This window comes from Bacillus rossius, chromosome 7, assembly GCF_032445375.1.
Source record: "Bacillus rossius redtenbacheri isolate Brsri chromosome 7, Brsri_v3, whole genome shotgun sequence".
NCBI lineage: Eukaryota > Metazoa > Arthropoda > Insecta > Phasmatodea > Bacillidae > Bacillus > Bacillus rossius.
In genome coordinates, this window is record NC_086335.1 from 52497404 (window position 1) to 52512667 (window position 15264).

A 15264-nucleotide genomic window follows, 5' to 3' on the forward strand; every position below is an offset into this window, starting at 1 on the left:
GAAAAATATGATTTTACACAAAAAAAAAAATATATTTTTCTAAATGTTACTTTATTGCTCATTAGCACCCTTTGTTGTTAGCTTTTAAACTAGCTACTCAACTCAAGTTGTAGTTTTTAAATTAGATACTCAAAAAGAGATGGCACTTCATGACATTGTTAATTTAAAATTATCTTCTCAACTACAGATGGCGCTCACATCAAATAGCAATTCAATTTTATTATGTTAAGCAGGGTAGCTGGAAGTTTTAGTGTACTTAATTTTATAGCATGATATCAGCTGATTCTCACTCTCAAGATAGATTAAAAAAGTCTTACGGAAAGGATTACTGTTTGCAGAGTTACTGTGACTGTGAATAATTTTTTCAACATACATAATTATTGAGGTATAAATAAACAAAAAATAATTGATAGTAACGATAAATAAATGTATATCTTTACATCTCTAGAATAACACCATTTAAATAATCTGGCTTCCAAGGTGGGGTCCTAAGGACTTTGACATCAAGTACGTGACATGTATTTAAAACCCCAGGTTTGAGTGGTGATGTATAGGGAAGATGGGAACACTATTAGAAACCTGGTGCCTACCAGAACGTCCGGCACATTTCTCACTTTGTAAATAGTAGTTCTGTGAGGGTGGCTTTGACTACTCTTTTGAAATGTACTGAGCTTGAGGTAGATCGGTGACATGGAAGTATACTATTTATGTGCTGATACATTCTATGTACATCATCAGTTCCAACCCTTGTGGATGTTACATCCGAAATTTAAATAATTGTCATGCTGTGCAGTTATTGTACCAGGTATCGAAGCAAGGATAAATACCTATTGCAAACTAATTCTCGCCAATGCCTCTTTGTGGGTGTGAGTGACCAGTGTTTAAAGTAGATCTACCCCTATAAGCTGTGAGGGTTGGTGTGAATCTTCCACTTTTCCTTATTTGTTTGTTGGCCTGACCTGAAATTGTAACATTGAGGAATGGTGAACACAGGCACCTTTTATAATTTTTATGAGAGGATATATACTCTAAATAATTAAATTTTATGTAATTACCAAAATCTTGTGTATGACAGTATTTAATGTCATCCAAAGGTCTTAGCCCTGTTATGCATGTCATTACCAGTACTGTTTGTTGCAATTTTTTTATTTTTCTAATTTTGTTTGTAATTTCTGGTCTAGTGGATACGAGACCCAAGAGGAAGCGCGGTTACGTTGAGTGCCAGTACTGCGGCAAGCTGATCCACAGCGCTGGGATATCCACCCACGTGGAAGACAAGCACATGCCCTGTGAACCCGTGCCGTGCAAATTCTGCCCCAGCGTCTGCAGAACTAGGAACAGCCTGAGGGCCCACCTGAGCGTCTATCACCGCGGCATGAACTCCCAGTAGCTCGGCCGCCAGGACGTCTCCACATTGCCGTCATGCACATCTCCCGCCGGATTTCTTCCAGCAGGCATGCATGTGATGATTCCCAAGAAAAAAATTCACATTCAAAGAAGGTAGTTTTGCAGTTGGTTTACAAACGGTCAGAATTTTTGTGTATACTGTCATAATTCAATGCATGACGTGTAGTGTAGAATTTTTATATGTAAACTCATTGATACTCATAGTTTATATGTATAATATGAATGCAATATGAAAACAAACTTGATAACTACCCATTACAAAATCTCAACATGTCAAAGACCTGGGAATTTTACTTGATCAAAAACTATTTATTCATCTTCAAATTCAAAACCTTATCTCGGTAATTAACAAAATACTTGGTCTAATTAAATTTATCACCTTCAACACCTCAAATATCGACTCTATTCTTTCTCTCTATACAGCACTAATACGATCGAAACTTGAATATGGTTCTATGATATTGAATAGCATCAATAACACTGACATTGAAAAGCTTGAAAGGATTCATTCTAAAGTATCTGACTATATTAACAAAAAATTAAATACCTTAAAATCATAGATTTAAATTCCCTCCTCGGTTAACTAGAAGAAAGATCTTAGATGCCATATTTGTTTTCAATTGTTAGAATGGTAATCTTATATGTCCTCATATATTTGATGTTACTGGCTTTAAAATTCCTTTATTTAATAGCCGTAACCCACCTTTTTTGTGCACACTCTTAAATTCAAAAAATGATATTATATATAGACTTGTAAAAAATTTCAATATGTATGTTAATCACTAACAACCTACTTGAGAGAGAAAAAACTTGTTAAAAAAATTATTTTTTTGGCATCCAAAGATTAATCATCTTTATGCTCTACTGTTTTTTCCCTAAATTATTTAATACTAGATATATTAATATAAAATTTTATCTAATCTATCGATACTAACTGTAACTATCTACATAATATTATATGTTCTGTACTTACCTTAGTTACATGTAGTATATTCCATGGTCTTGTAATGCATTATATTTCCTTTTTTAATGCATTATATTTCCTTTTGTATTATCTTTTATTTATGTTTCAATTATTCACACTAGGTATAACTTCAGATTGTGTGTCTGTTGTATGTGTCAATGTTTTAATTCATTTTGTTTTGTATTTGTTCATTGTAATTTTTTTGTGTTTGTTTTAATGTATGGTGGCTACCACCCTGACTCATCGCTGTTGGTAGTCATCTCACAAAATTAATAAATAAAAATAAATATGATATTTGAAACTACTGAAATGAATTACTTATTTGTATTCTATGTCATGTATGGAAATAGTGTTATGTTATAACTGTTTACTTTTATTTGCTTGTATAACAAATCACATTTGCACCACAACTTTCAACACTAAATAAAGAAAGACAATGAGATTACCACATGCAACAAGAATCTTATGTGAATTACCAAAGTGCTTTCTTTAATGTAATATTTTAGGAATAGATCAAATTAAGTGATTGAATTATTCTAAATTCATTAAATTCATGTTTACTTGTTCAAAATATTTCAATAAAGTCTTTAAATGTTGTTAAACTAGAAACTACGTGTGATTTGCATTCAGCAATTTAGACGAAAACAGAATTTGCATATATTTATCATGCTTGGCATTATATAACATTTCTACATTAAAATTTGTCCCGGTGTCTTATATTATAAGTTTATTTGGAACACGTGAACACTTGAATTTGCTTGTTATCGAGGGTAGAGTACTCTTTATAAGTTATCGTTGTTTGTACTGAAAGACTCACTCACTTTTTTTTTCTCTTTGCTCTTGACCAAACCATAGATATTTAACACATTAAACGAGCAATACTTGTGTGTGTGTGTTTGTCTATACATTGGCATCTCGAAAACGGCTCTAATGATTTGGATGAAATTTTTTAGTTTGATAACTATATGCTTTTCAAGTTTATCTATATAGGTGTCTTCCATGGAAAAATATGATTTTACACAAAAAATAATATATTTTTCTAAATGTTACTTTATTGCTCATTAGCACCATTTTTTGTTAGCTTTTAAACTAGCTACTCAACTCGAGTTGTAGTTTTTAAATTAGATACTCAAAAACAGAATGCACTACATGACATTGTTAATTTAAAATTATCTTCTCAACTACAGATGGTGCTCACATCAAATAGCAATTCAATTTTATTGTGTTAAGCAGGGTAGCTGGAAGTTTTAGTGTACTTAATTTTATAGCATGATATCAGCTGATTCTCACTCTCAGGATAGATTAAAAAAGTCTTACCGAAAGGACCACTGTTTGCAGAGTTACTGTGACTGTGAATAATTTTTTCAACATACATAATTATTGAGGTATAAATAAACAAAAAATAATTGATAGTAGCTGCAATAGCTTGAAATTTTCTTGTTTTAAAAAAATTTTTGAATTTAAATTTAACATCGTTAATATGTTACATTCAAACCAGCTATGCAGTTACAGATATTGTTTTATAATTTTACTAGCTTCATTGTAATCTCCCAGTTTTGTCTCTGTGAGTTTAGGTAGCCATAATTTTTGTTAGTAGCAATAATCATACCTTTATGTTTCCCTACTGCAAGACTGTGATGGTGTGATACCTAGCTTCCATTAATAATGTTCCATAGATTACTTATCCAGATATTAGGGCATTTTTTAATCAGATACCATAAAAATTTATGTTCTATTTTTAAACTGCAGATAAAATAATAATCTGGGATGTGTGATCAGATGTGTTTTTTTTTTTTTTCCTTCAAATGATTTAGACATTTTTGTTATTTCATAATTTCTCATTATGTCTCTTTCTAGGAGCATTGACTAAAAAAAATAAATAATAAAACTGATTCATTTTGTTTTTACAAGTGCCTTGTCTCCTGTGTAAATATAAAAATTTAATGTTGCAGTTTCATTATAATTATTGCTATGCCTTATCTTTTTTTCAGTTGATTTTTGTGTATATTGTCATCTGCTGTGCTCCAAATTCATTTGTAAGAAAAAATATTAAACGTTTGTTTTACAGTGCTCCAAATAAGTGATATTCATAACCTGAACTATGAAATATAACCATATTTATATTGCTGTGCAACCTCTACGTCATCTACTGAGTAGTTTGTCCACTGTATTATGGCAGGGCTGTGTTTAGGCAGAGGGCCACGTTCCTCAGGACGTGATTTGAGATTTGATTTACGTGAATTGGCTTTTCAAACTTTGTAGTTGTACACACAGTAATTAATATGAGCGATAAGTCTTTGCTTTGCAGGTTGGCAATAGCTTTCCCAATTTCTTGGATAGTTTTGAATTTATGTAATTTATTACAATCAAACTTGTATTTATTATGTGGTTATTTATGGACATAAATAGGACGTAAGTTAATATTATGCACATTTACTGTTATCTTCATAAAAATAATTTTTATATTATAATGGCACGAGGCTAGAATTTTTAGATAGCATGTCAAAGAGCCTGTTTGGCCCAAGCCTCACGAATCTGTAAAACGGCCCTGGTCACGAATACGCAAAGCAACCGGAGAGTGTATTCAATGATCCGCCAGGCGGGGTGACGACGCCTTCGGATGACTCATCGACCGCCCGAGAAGAGGTCGCAGCTTAACGCGCACATGGCAGTGGTCAAGACTACCACTGGAGTCTGTGTTCACCTCCAGACTGCTCGCATGCAGGGCTTCATGGAGCGCCGAGGCTGAACCGTCCTGACCCCCGGTAATGAATGAGTTACCGCTGAATCACGCTCGGAGACGTCTGTGATTTCCACGGCCTTGTGTGCAGTTGAAATAAATCATAGTCGTGCCCAGGATATTTTCACACATACATAGAATTTTATTCATATATATAACCAAAATTTCCTTTAACCTGCTATCTTCTAACAAGATAAACTATTGTAGCATTTTTATGTCATATAATATTTACCTTTTGAATAGCTACTTCAGTTTTCATGCCACAGTTTATATGTTATATAGGTTAAAGTAGTGTTATTTATTATTTACAGTATATTTAATTTACAGAAATATTATCAGAAGACAATATTTTACAAAATGTTATATTTTATAAAGTGTAAGTGTAAAATAATATTGAAAAACATTATCTTCATAATTTTTCAATTTGAAATTTAATTTATTAATACTATCATAATCATGAATATTTAACACTACATAATCTTTGTTATGCCTGGGCATAGCCAGCACAAAATCTGCACATACCTATCAATGAACCCATATACTTTAATGTTAAGCTCAAGTAACGATAAATAAATGTATATCTTTACATCTCTAGAATAACACCATTTAAATGATCTGGCTTCCAAGGTGGGGTCCTAAGGACTTTGACATCACGTACGTGACATGTATTTAAAACCCCAGGTTTGAGTGGTGATGTATGGGGAAGATGGGAACACTCTTAGAAACCTGGTGCCTACCAGAACGTCCGGCACATTTCTCACTTTGTAAATAGTAGTTCTGTGAAGGTGGCTTTGACTACTCTTTTGAAATGTACTGAGCTTGAGGTAGATCGGTGACATGGAAGTATCCTATTTATGTGCTGATACATTCTATGTACATCATCAGCTCCAACCCTTGTGTATGTTACATAAGAAATTTAAATAATTGTCATGCTTTGCAGTTATTGTACCAGGTATCGAAGCAAGGATAAATACCTATTGCAAACTAATTCTCGCCAATGCCTCTTTGTAGGTGTGAGTGACCAGTGTTTAAAGTAGATCTACCCCTATAAGCTGTGAGGGTTGGTGTGAAACTCTCACTTTTCCTTATTTGTTTTTTGGCCTGACCTGAAATTGTTACATTGAGGAATGGTGAACACAGGCACCTTTTATAATTTTTATGAGAAAATATATACTTTAAATAATATATTTTATGTAATTACCAAAATCTTGTGTATGACAGTATTTAATGTCATCCAAAGGTCTTAGCCCTGTTATGCATGTCGTTACCAGTACTGTTTGTTGCAATTTTTTTATTTTTCTAATTTTGTTTGTAATTTCTGGTCTAGTGGATACGAGACCCAAGAGGAAGCGCGGTTACGTTGAGTGCCAGTACTGCGGCAAGCTGATACACAGCGCTGGGATATCCACCCACGTGGAAGACAAGCACATGCCCTGTGAACCCGTGCCGTGCCAATTCTGCCCCAGCGTCTGCAGAACTAGGAACAGCCTGAGGGCCCACCTGAGCGTCTATCACCGCGGCATGAACTCCCAGTAGCTCGGCCGCCAGGACGTCTCCACGTTGCCGTCATGCACATCTCCAGCCGGATTTCTTCCAGCAGGCATGCATGTGATGATTCCCAAGAAAAAAATTCACATTCAAAGAAGGTAGTTTTGCAGTTGGTTTACAAACGGTCAGAATTTTTGTGTATACTGTCATAATTCAATGCATGACGTGTAGTGTAGAATTTTTATATGTAAACTCATTGATACTCATAGTTTATATGTATAATATGAATGCAATATGAAAACAAACTTGATAACTACCCATTACAAAATCTCAACATGTCAAAGACCTGGGAATTTTACTTGATCAAAAACTATTTATTCATCTTCAAATTCAAAACCTTATCTCGGTAATTAACAAAATACTTGGTCTAATTAAATTTATCACCTTCAACACCTCAAATATCGACTCTATTCTTTCTCTCTATACAGCACTAATACGATCGAAACTTGAATATGGTTCTATGATATTGAATAGCATCAATAACACTGACATTGAAAAGCTTGAAAGGATTCATTCTAAAGTATCTGACTATATTAACAAAAAATTAAATACCTTAAAATCATAGATTTAAATTCCCTCCTCGGTTAACTAGAAGAAAGATCTTAGATGCCATATTTGTTTTCAATTGTTAGAATGGTAATCTTATATGTCCTCATATATTTGATGTTACTGGCTTTAAAATTCCTTTATTTAATAGCCGTAACCCACCTTTTTTGTGCACACTCTTAAATTCAAAAAATGATATTATATATAGACTTGTAAAAAATTTCAATATGTATGTTAATCACTAACAACCTACTTGAGAGAGAAAAAACTTGTTAAAAAAATTATTTTTTTGGCATCCAAAGATTAATCATCTTTATGCTCTACTGTTTTTTCCCTAAATTATTTAATACTAGATATATTAATATAAAATTTTATCTAATCTATGGATACTAACTGTAACTATCTACATAATATTATATGTTCTGTACTTACCTTAGTTACATGTAGTATATTCCATGGTCTTGTAATGCATTATATTTCCTTTTGTAATGCATTATATTTCCTTTTGTATTATCTTTTATTTATGTTTCAATTATTCACACTAGGTATAACTTCAGATTGTGTGTCTGTTGTATGTGTCAATGTTTTAATTCATTTTGTTTTGTATTTGTTCATTGTAATTTTTTTGTGTTTGTTTTAATGTATGGTGGCTACCACCCTGACTCATCGCTGTTGGTAGTCATCTCACAAAATTAATAAATAAAAATAAATATGATATTTGAAACTACTGAAATGAATTACTTATTTGTATTCTATGTCATGTATGGAAATAGTGTTATGTTATAACTGTTTACTTTTATTTGCTTGTATAACAAATCACATTTGCACCACAACTTTCAACACTAAATAAAGAAAGACAATGAGATTACCACATGCAACAAGAATCTTATGTGAATTACCAAAGTGCTTTCTTTAATGTAATATTTTAGGAATAGATCAAATTAAGTGATTGAATTATTCTAAATTCATTAAATTCATGTTTACTTGTTCAAAATATTTCAATAAAGTCTTTAAATGTTGTTAAACTAGAAGCTACATGTGATTTGCATTCAGCAATTTAGACGAAAACAGAATTTGCATATATTTATCATGCTTGGCATTATATAACATTTCTACATTAAAATTTGTCCCGGTGTCTTATATTATAAGTTTATTTGGAACACGTGAACACTTGAATTTGCTTGTTATCGAGGGTAGAGTACTCTTTATAAGTTATCGTTGTTTGTACTGAAAGACTCACTCACTTTTTTTTTCTCTTTGCTCTTGACCAAACCATAGATATTTAACACATTAAACGAGCAATACTTGTGTGTGTGTGTTTGTCTATACATTGGCATCTCGAAAACGGCTCTAATGATTTGGATGAAATTTTTTAGTTTGATAACTATATGCTTTTCAAGTTTATCTATATAGGTGTCTTCCATGGAAAAATATGATTTTACACAAAAAATAATATATTTTTCTAAATGTTACTTTATTGCTCATTAGCACCATTTTTTGTTAGCTTTTAAACTAGCTACTCAACTCGAGTTGTAGTTTTTAAATTAGATACTCAAATTACAGATGGCACTACATGACATTGTTAATTTAAAATTATCTTCTCAACTACAGATGGTGCTCACATCAAATAGCAATTCAATTTTATTGTGTTAAGCAGGGTAGCTGGAAGTTTTAGTGTACTTAATTTTATAGCATGATATCAGCTGATTCTCACTCTCAGGATAGATTAAAAAAGTCTTACCGAAAGGACCACTGTTTTGCAGAGTTACTGTGACTGTGAATAATTTTTTCAACATACATAATTATTGAGGTATAAATAAACAAAAAATAATTGATAGTAGCTGCAATAGCTTGAAATTTTCTTGTTTTAAAAAAATTTTTGAATTTAAATTTAACATCGTTAATATGTTACATTCAAACCAGCTATGCAGTTACAGATATTGTTTTATAATTTTACTAGCTTCATTGTAATCTCCCAGTTTTGTCTCTGTGAGTTTAGGTAGCCATAATTTTTGTTAGTAGCAATAATCATACCTTTATGTTTCCCTACTGCAAGACTGTGATGGTGTGATACCTAGCTTCCATTAATAATGTTCCATAGATTACTTATCCAGATATTAGGGCATTTTTTAATCAGATACCATAAAAATTTATGTTCTATTTTTAAACTGCAGATAAAATAATAATCTGGGATGTGTGATCAGATGTGTTTTTTTTTTTTTTCCTTCAAATGATTTAGACATTTTTGTTATTTCATAATTTCTCATTATGTCTCTTTCTAGGAGCATTGACTAAAAAAAATAAATAATAAAACTGATTCATTTTGTTTTTACAAGTGCCTTGTCTCCTGTGTAAATATAAAAATTTAATGTTGCAGTTTCATTATAATTATTGCAATGCCTTATCTTTTTTTCAGTTGATTTTTGTGTATATTGTCATCTGCTGTGCTCCAAATTCATTTGTAAGAAAAAATATTAAACGTTTGTTTTACAGTGCTCCAAATAAGTGATATTCATAACCTGAACTATGAAATATAACCATATTTATATTGCTGTGCAACCTCTACGTCATCTACTGAGTAGTTTGTCCACTGTATTATGGCAGGGCTGTGTTTAGGCAGAGGGCCACGTTCCTCAGGACGTGATTTGAGATTTGATTTACGTGAATTGGCTTTTCAAACTTTGTAGTTGTACACACAGTAATTAATATGAGCGATAAGTCTTTGCTTTGCAGGTTGGCAATAGCTTTCCCAATTTCTTGGATAGTTTTGAATTTATGTAATTTATTACAATCAAACTTGTATTTATTATGTGGTTATTTATGGACATAAATAGGACGTAAGTTAATATTATGCACATTTACTGTTATCTTCATAAAAATAATTTTTATATTATAATGGCACGAGGCTAGAATTTTTAGATAGCATGTCAAAGAGCCTGTTTGGCCCAAGCCTCACGAATCTGTAAAACGGCCCTGGTCACGAATACGCAAAGCAACCGGAGAGTGTATTCAATGATCCGCCAGGCGGGGTGACGACGCCTTCGGATGACTCATCGACCGCCCGAGAAGAGGTCGCAGCTTAACGCGCACATGGCAGTGGTCAAGACTACCACTGGAGTCTGTGTTCACCTCCAGACTGCTCGCATGCAGGGCTTCATGGAGCGCCGAGGCTGAACCGTCCTGACCCCCGGTAATGAATGAGTTACCGCTGAATCACGCTCGGAGACGTCTGTGATTTCCACGGCCTTGTGTGCAGTTGAAATAAATCATAGTCGTGCCCAGGATATTTTCACACATACATAGAATTTTATTCATATATATAACCAAAATTTCCTTTAACCTGCTATCTTCTAACAAGATAAACTATTGTAGCATTTTTATGTCATATAATATTTACCTTTTGAATAGCTACTTCAGTTTTCATGCCACAGTTTATATGTTATATAGGTTAAAGTAGTGTTATTTATTATTTACAGTATATTTAATTTACAGAAATATTATCAGAAGACAATATTTTACAAAATGTTATATTTTATAAAGTGTAAGTGTAAAATAATATTGAAAAACATTATCTTCATAATTTTTCAATTTGAAATTTAATTTATTAATACTATCATAATCATGAATATTTAACACTACATAATCTTTGTTATGCCTGGGCATAGCCAGCACAAAATCTGCACATACCTATCAATGAACCCATATACTTTAATGTTAAGCTCAAGTAACGATAAATAAATGTATATCTTTACATCTCTAGAATAACACCATTTAAATGATCTGGCTTCCAAGGTGGGGTCCTAAGGACTTTGACATCACGTACGTGACATGTATTTAAAACCCCAGGTTTGAGTGGTGATGTATGGGGAAGATGGGAACACTCTTAGAAACCTGGTGCCTACCAGAACGTCCGGCACATTTCTCACTTTGTAAATAGTAGTTCTGTGAAGGTGGCTTTGACTACTCTTTTGAAATGTACTGAGCTTGAGGTAGATCGGTGACATGGAAGTATACTATTTATGTGCTGATACATTCTATGTACATCATCAGCTCCAACCCTTGTGTATGTTACATAAGAAATTTAAATAATTGTCATGCTTTGCAGTTATTGTACCAGGTATCGAAGCAAGGATAAATACCTATTGCAAACTAATTCTCGCCAATGCCTCTTTGGGGGTGTGAGTGACCAGTGTTTAAAGTAGATCTACCCCTATAAGCTGTGAGGGTTGGTGTGAAACTTCCACTTTTCCTTATTTGTTTTTTGGCCTGACCTGAAATTGTTACATTGAGGAATGGTGAACACAGGCACCTTTTATAATTTTTATGAGAAAATATATACTTTAAATAATATATTTTATGTAATTACCAAAATCTTGTGTATGACAGTATTTAATGTCATCCAAAGGTCTTAGCCCTGTTATGCATGTCGTTACCAGTACTGTTTGTTGCAATTTTTTTATTTTTCTAATTTTGTTTGTAATTTCTGGTCTAGTGGATACGAGACCCAAGAGGAAGCGCGGTTACGTGGAGTGCCAGTACTGCGGCAAGCTGATCCACAGCGCTGGGATATCCACCCACGTGGAAGACAAGCACATGCCCTGTGAACCCGTGCCGTGCCAATTCTGCCCCAGCGTCTGCAGAACTAGGAACAGCCTGAGGGCCCACCTGAGCGTCTATCACCGCGGCATGAACTCCCAGTAGCTCGGCCGCCAGGACGTCTCCACGTTGCCGTCATGCACATCTCCCGCCGGATTTCTTCCAGCAGGCATGCATGTGATGATTCCCAAGAAAAAAATTCACATTCAAAGAAGGTAGTTTTGCAGTTGGTTTACAAACGGTCAGAATTTTTGTGTATACTGTCATAATTCAATGCATTACGTGTAGTGTAGAATTTTTATATGTAAACTCACTGATACTCATATGTTATATGTATAATATGAATGCAATATGAATACAAACTTGATAACTCACCTATTACAAAATCTCAACATGTCAAAGACCTGGGAATTTTACTTGATCAAAAACTATTTTTTCATCTTCAAATTCAAAACCTTATCTCAGTATCTAACAAAATACTTGGTCTAATTAAATTTATCACCTTCAACACCTCAAATATCGACTCTATTCTTTCTCTCTATACAGCACTAATACGATCGAATCTTGAATATGGTTCTATGATATGGAATAGCATCAATAACACTGACATTAAAAAGCTTGAAAGGATTCATTCTAAAGTATCTGACTATATTAACAAAAAATTAAATACCTTAAAATCATAGATTTAAATTCCCTCCTCGGTTCACTATCAACTAGAAGAAAGATCTTAGATGCCATAATTGTTTTCAATTGTTAGAATGGTAATCTTATATGTCCTCATATATTTGATGTTACTGGCTTTAAAATTCCTTTATTTAATAGCAGTAACCCACCTTTTTTGTGCACACTCTTAAATTCAAAAAATAATATTATATATAGACTTGTAAACAATTTCAATATGTATGTTAAATCACTTACAACCTACCTGAGAGAGAAAAAACTTGTTAAAAAAATTATTATTTTGGCATCCAAAGATTAATCATCTTTATGCTCTAATGTTTTTTCCCTAAATTATTTAATACTAGATATATTAATATAAAATTTTACCAATTTATGGATACTAACTGTAACTATCTACATAATATTATATGTTCTGTACTTACCTTAGTTACATGTAGTATATTCCATGGTGTTGTAATGCATTATATTTCCTTTAGTATTATCTTTTACTTGATGTTTCAATTATTCATACTAGATGTAACTTCAGTTTGTGTGTGTTGTATGTGTCAATGTTTTAATTCATTTTGTTTTGTATTTGTTAATTGTAATTTTTTTGTGTTTGTTTTAATGTATGGTGGCTACCACCCTGACTCATCGCTGTTGGTAGTCATCTCACAAAATTAATAAATAAAAATAAATAAAAATAAATATGATTTTTGAAACTACTGAAATGAATTACTTATTTGTATTCTATGTCATGTATGGAAATAGTGTTATGTTATTACTGTTTACTTTTATCTGCTTGTATAACAAATCACATTTGCACCACAACTTTCAACACTAAATAAAGAAAGACAATGAGATTACCACATGCAACAAGAATCTTATGTGAATTACCAAAGTGCTTTCTTTAATGTAATATTTTAGGAATAGATCAAATTAAGTGATTGAATTATTCTAAATTCATTAAATTCATGTTTACTTGTTCAAAATATTTCAATAAAGTCTTTAAATGTTGTTAAACTAGAAACTACATGTGATTTGCATTCAGCAATTTAGACGAAAACAGAATTTGCATATATTTATCACGCTTGGCATTATTTTAAAATTTCTACATTAAAATTTGTGCCGGTGTCTTATATTATAAGTGTATTTGGAACACGAGAACAATTGAATTTTCTTGTTATCGAGGGTAGAGTACTCATTATAAGTTATCGTTGTTAGTACTGAAAGACTCACTCACTTTATTTTTCTCTTTGCTCTTGTCCAAACCTTAGATATTTAACACATTAAACGAGCAATACTTGTGTGTGTGTGTGTTTGTCTATACATGGGCATCTTGGAAACGGCTCCAATGATTTGGATGAAATTTTTTAGTTTGATAACTTTATGCTTTTCAAGTTTATCTATATAGGTGTCTTCCATGGAAAAATATGATTTTACACAAAAAATAATATATTTATCTAAATTTTACTTTATTGCTCATTAGCACCATTTGTTGTTAGCTTTTAAACTAGCTACTCAACTCGAGTTGTAGTTTTTAAATTAGATACTCAAATTACAGATGGCACTACATGACATTGTTAATTTAAAATTATCTTCTCAACTACAGATGATGCTCACATCAAATAGCAATTCAATTTTATTGTGTTAAGCAGGGTAGCTGGAAGTTTTAGTGTACTTAATTTTATAGCATGATATCAGCTGATTCTCACTCTCAGGATAGATTAAAAAAGTCTTACCGAAAGGACCACTGTTTGCAGAGTTACTGTGACAGTGAATAATTTTTTCAACATACATAATTATTGAGGTATAAATAAACAAAAAATAATTGATAGTAGCTGCAATAGCTTGAAATTTTCTTGTTTTAAAAAAATTTTTGAATTTAAATTTAACATCGTTAATATGTTACATTCAAACCAGCTATGCAGTTACAGATATTGTTTTATAATTTTACTAGCTTCATTGTAATCTCCCAGTTTTGTCTCTGTGAGTTTAGGTAGCCATAATTTTTGTTAATAGCAATAATCATACCTTTATGTTTCCCTACTGCAAGACTGTGATGGTGTGATACCTAGCTTCCATTAATAATGTTCCATAGATTACTTATCCAGATATTAGGGCATTTTTTAATCAGATACCATAAAAATTTATGTTCTATTTTTAAACTGCAGATAAAATAATAATCTGGGATGTGTGATCAGATGTGTTGTTTTTTTTTTTCCTTCAAATGATTTAGACATTTTTGTTATTTCATAATTTCTCATTATGTCTCTTTCTAGGAGCATTGACTAAAAAAAATAAATAATAAAACTGGATCATTTTGTTTTTACAAGTGCCTTGTCTCCTGTGTAAATATAAAAATTTAATGTTGCAGTTTCATTATAATTATTGCTATGCCTTATCTTTTTTTTCAGTTGATTTTTGTGTATATTGTCATCTGCTCTGCTCCAAATTCATTTGTAAGAAAAAATATCAAACGTTTGTTTTACAGTGCTCCAAATAAGTGATATTCATAACCTGAACTATGAAATATAACCATATTTATATTGCTGTGCAACCTCTACGTCATCTACTGAGTAGTTTGTCCACTGTATTATGGCAGGGCTGTGTTTAGGCAGAGGGCCACGTTCCTCAGGACGTGATTTGAGATTTGATTTACGTGAATTGGCTTTTCAAACTTTGTAGTTGTACGCACAGTAATTAATATGAGCGATAAGTCTTTGCTTTGCAGGTTGGCAATAGCTTTCCCAATTTCTTGGATAGTTTGGAATTTATGTAATTTATTACAATCAAACTTGTA

At 32.2% G+C, this 15264-nt stretch overlaps 1 protein-coding gene across 14 annotated transcripts in view; it reads left to right on the forward strand.

The window, feature by feature from the left end:
- LOC134534020 (protein abrupt-like) overlaps positions 1–15264 on the forward strand; it is a 354312-nt gene that overhangs the window by 230065 nt on the left and 108983 nt on the right. Inside the window, exon 6 of one of the 14 annotated variants that reach the window (XM_063371946.1) lies at positions 1182–1405. The exons of the other annotated variants lie outside the window; for them this stretch is intronic. Coding sequence (XP_063228016.1) covers positions 1182–1390 — 209 coding nt within the window. The 3' untranslated portion in view covers positions 1391–1405. Of the gene's footprint in view, positions 1–1181; positions 1406–15264 lie in introns of those variants that run through there. 14 annotated transcript variants of the gene reach the window in all.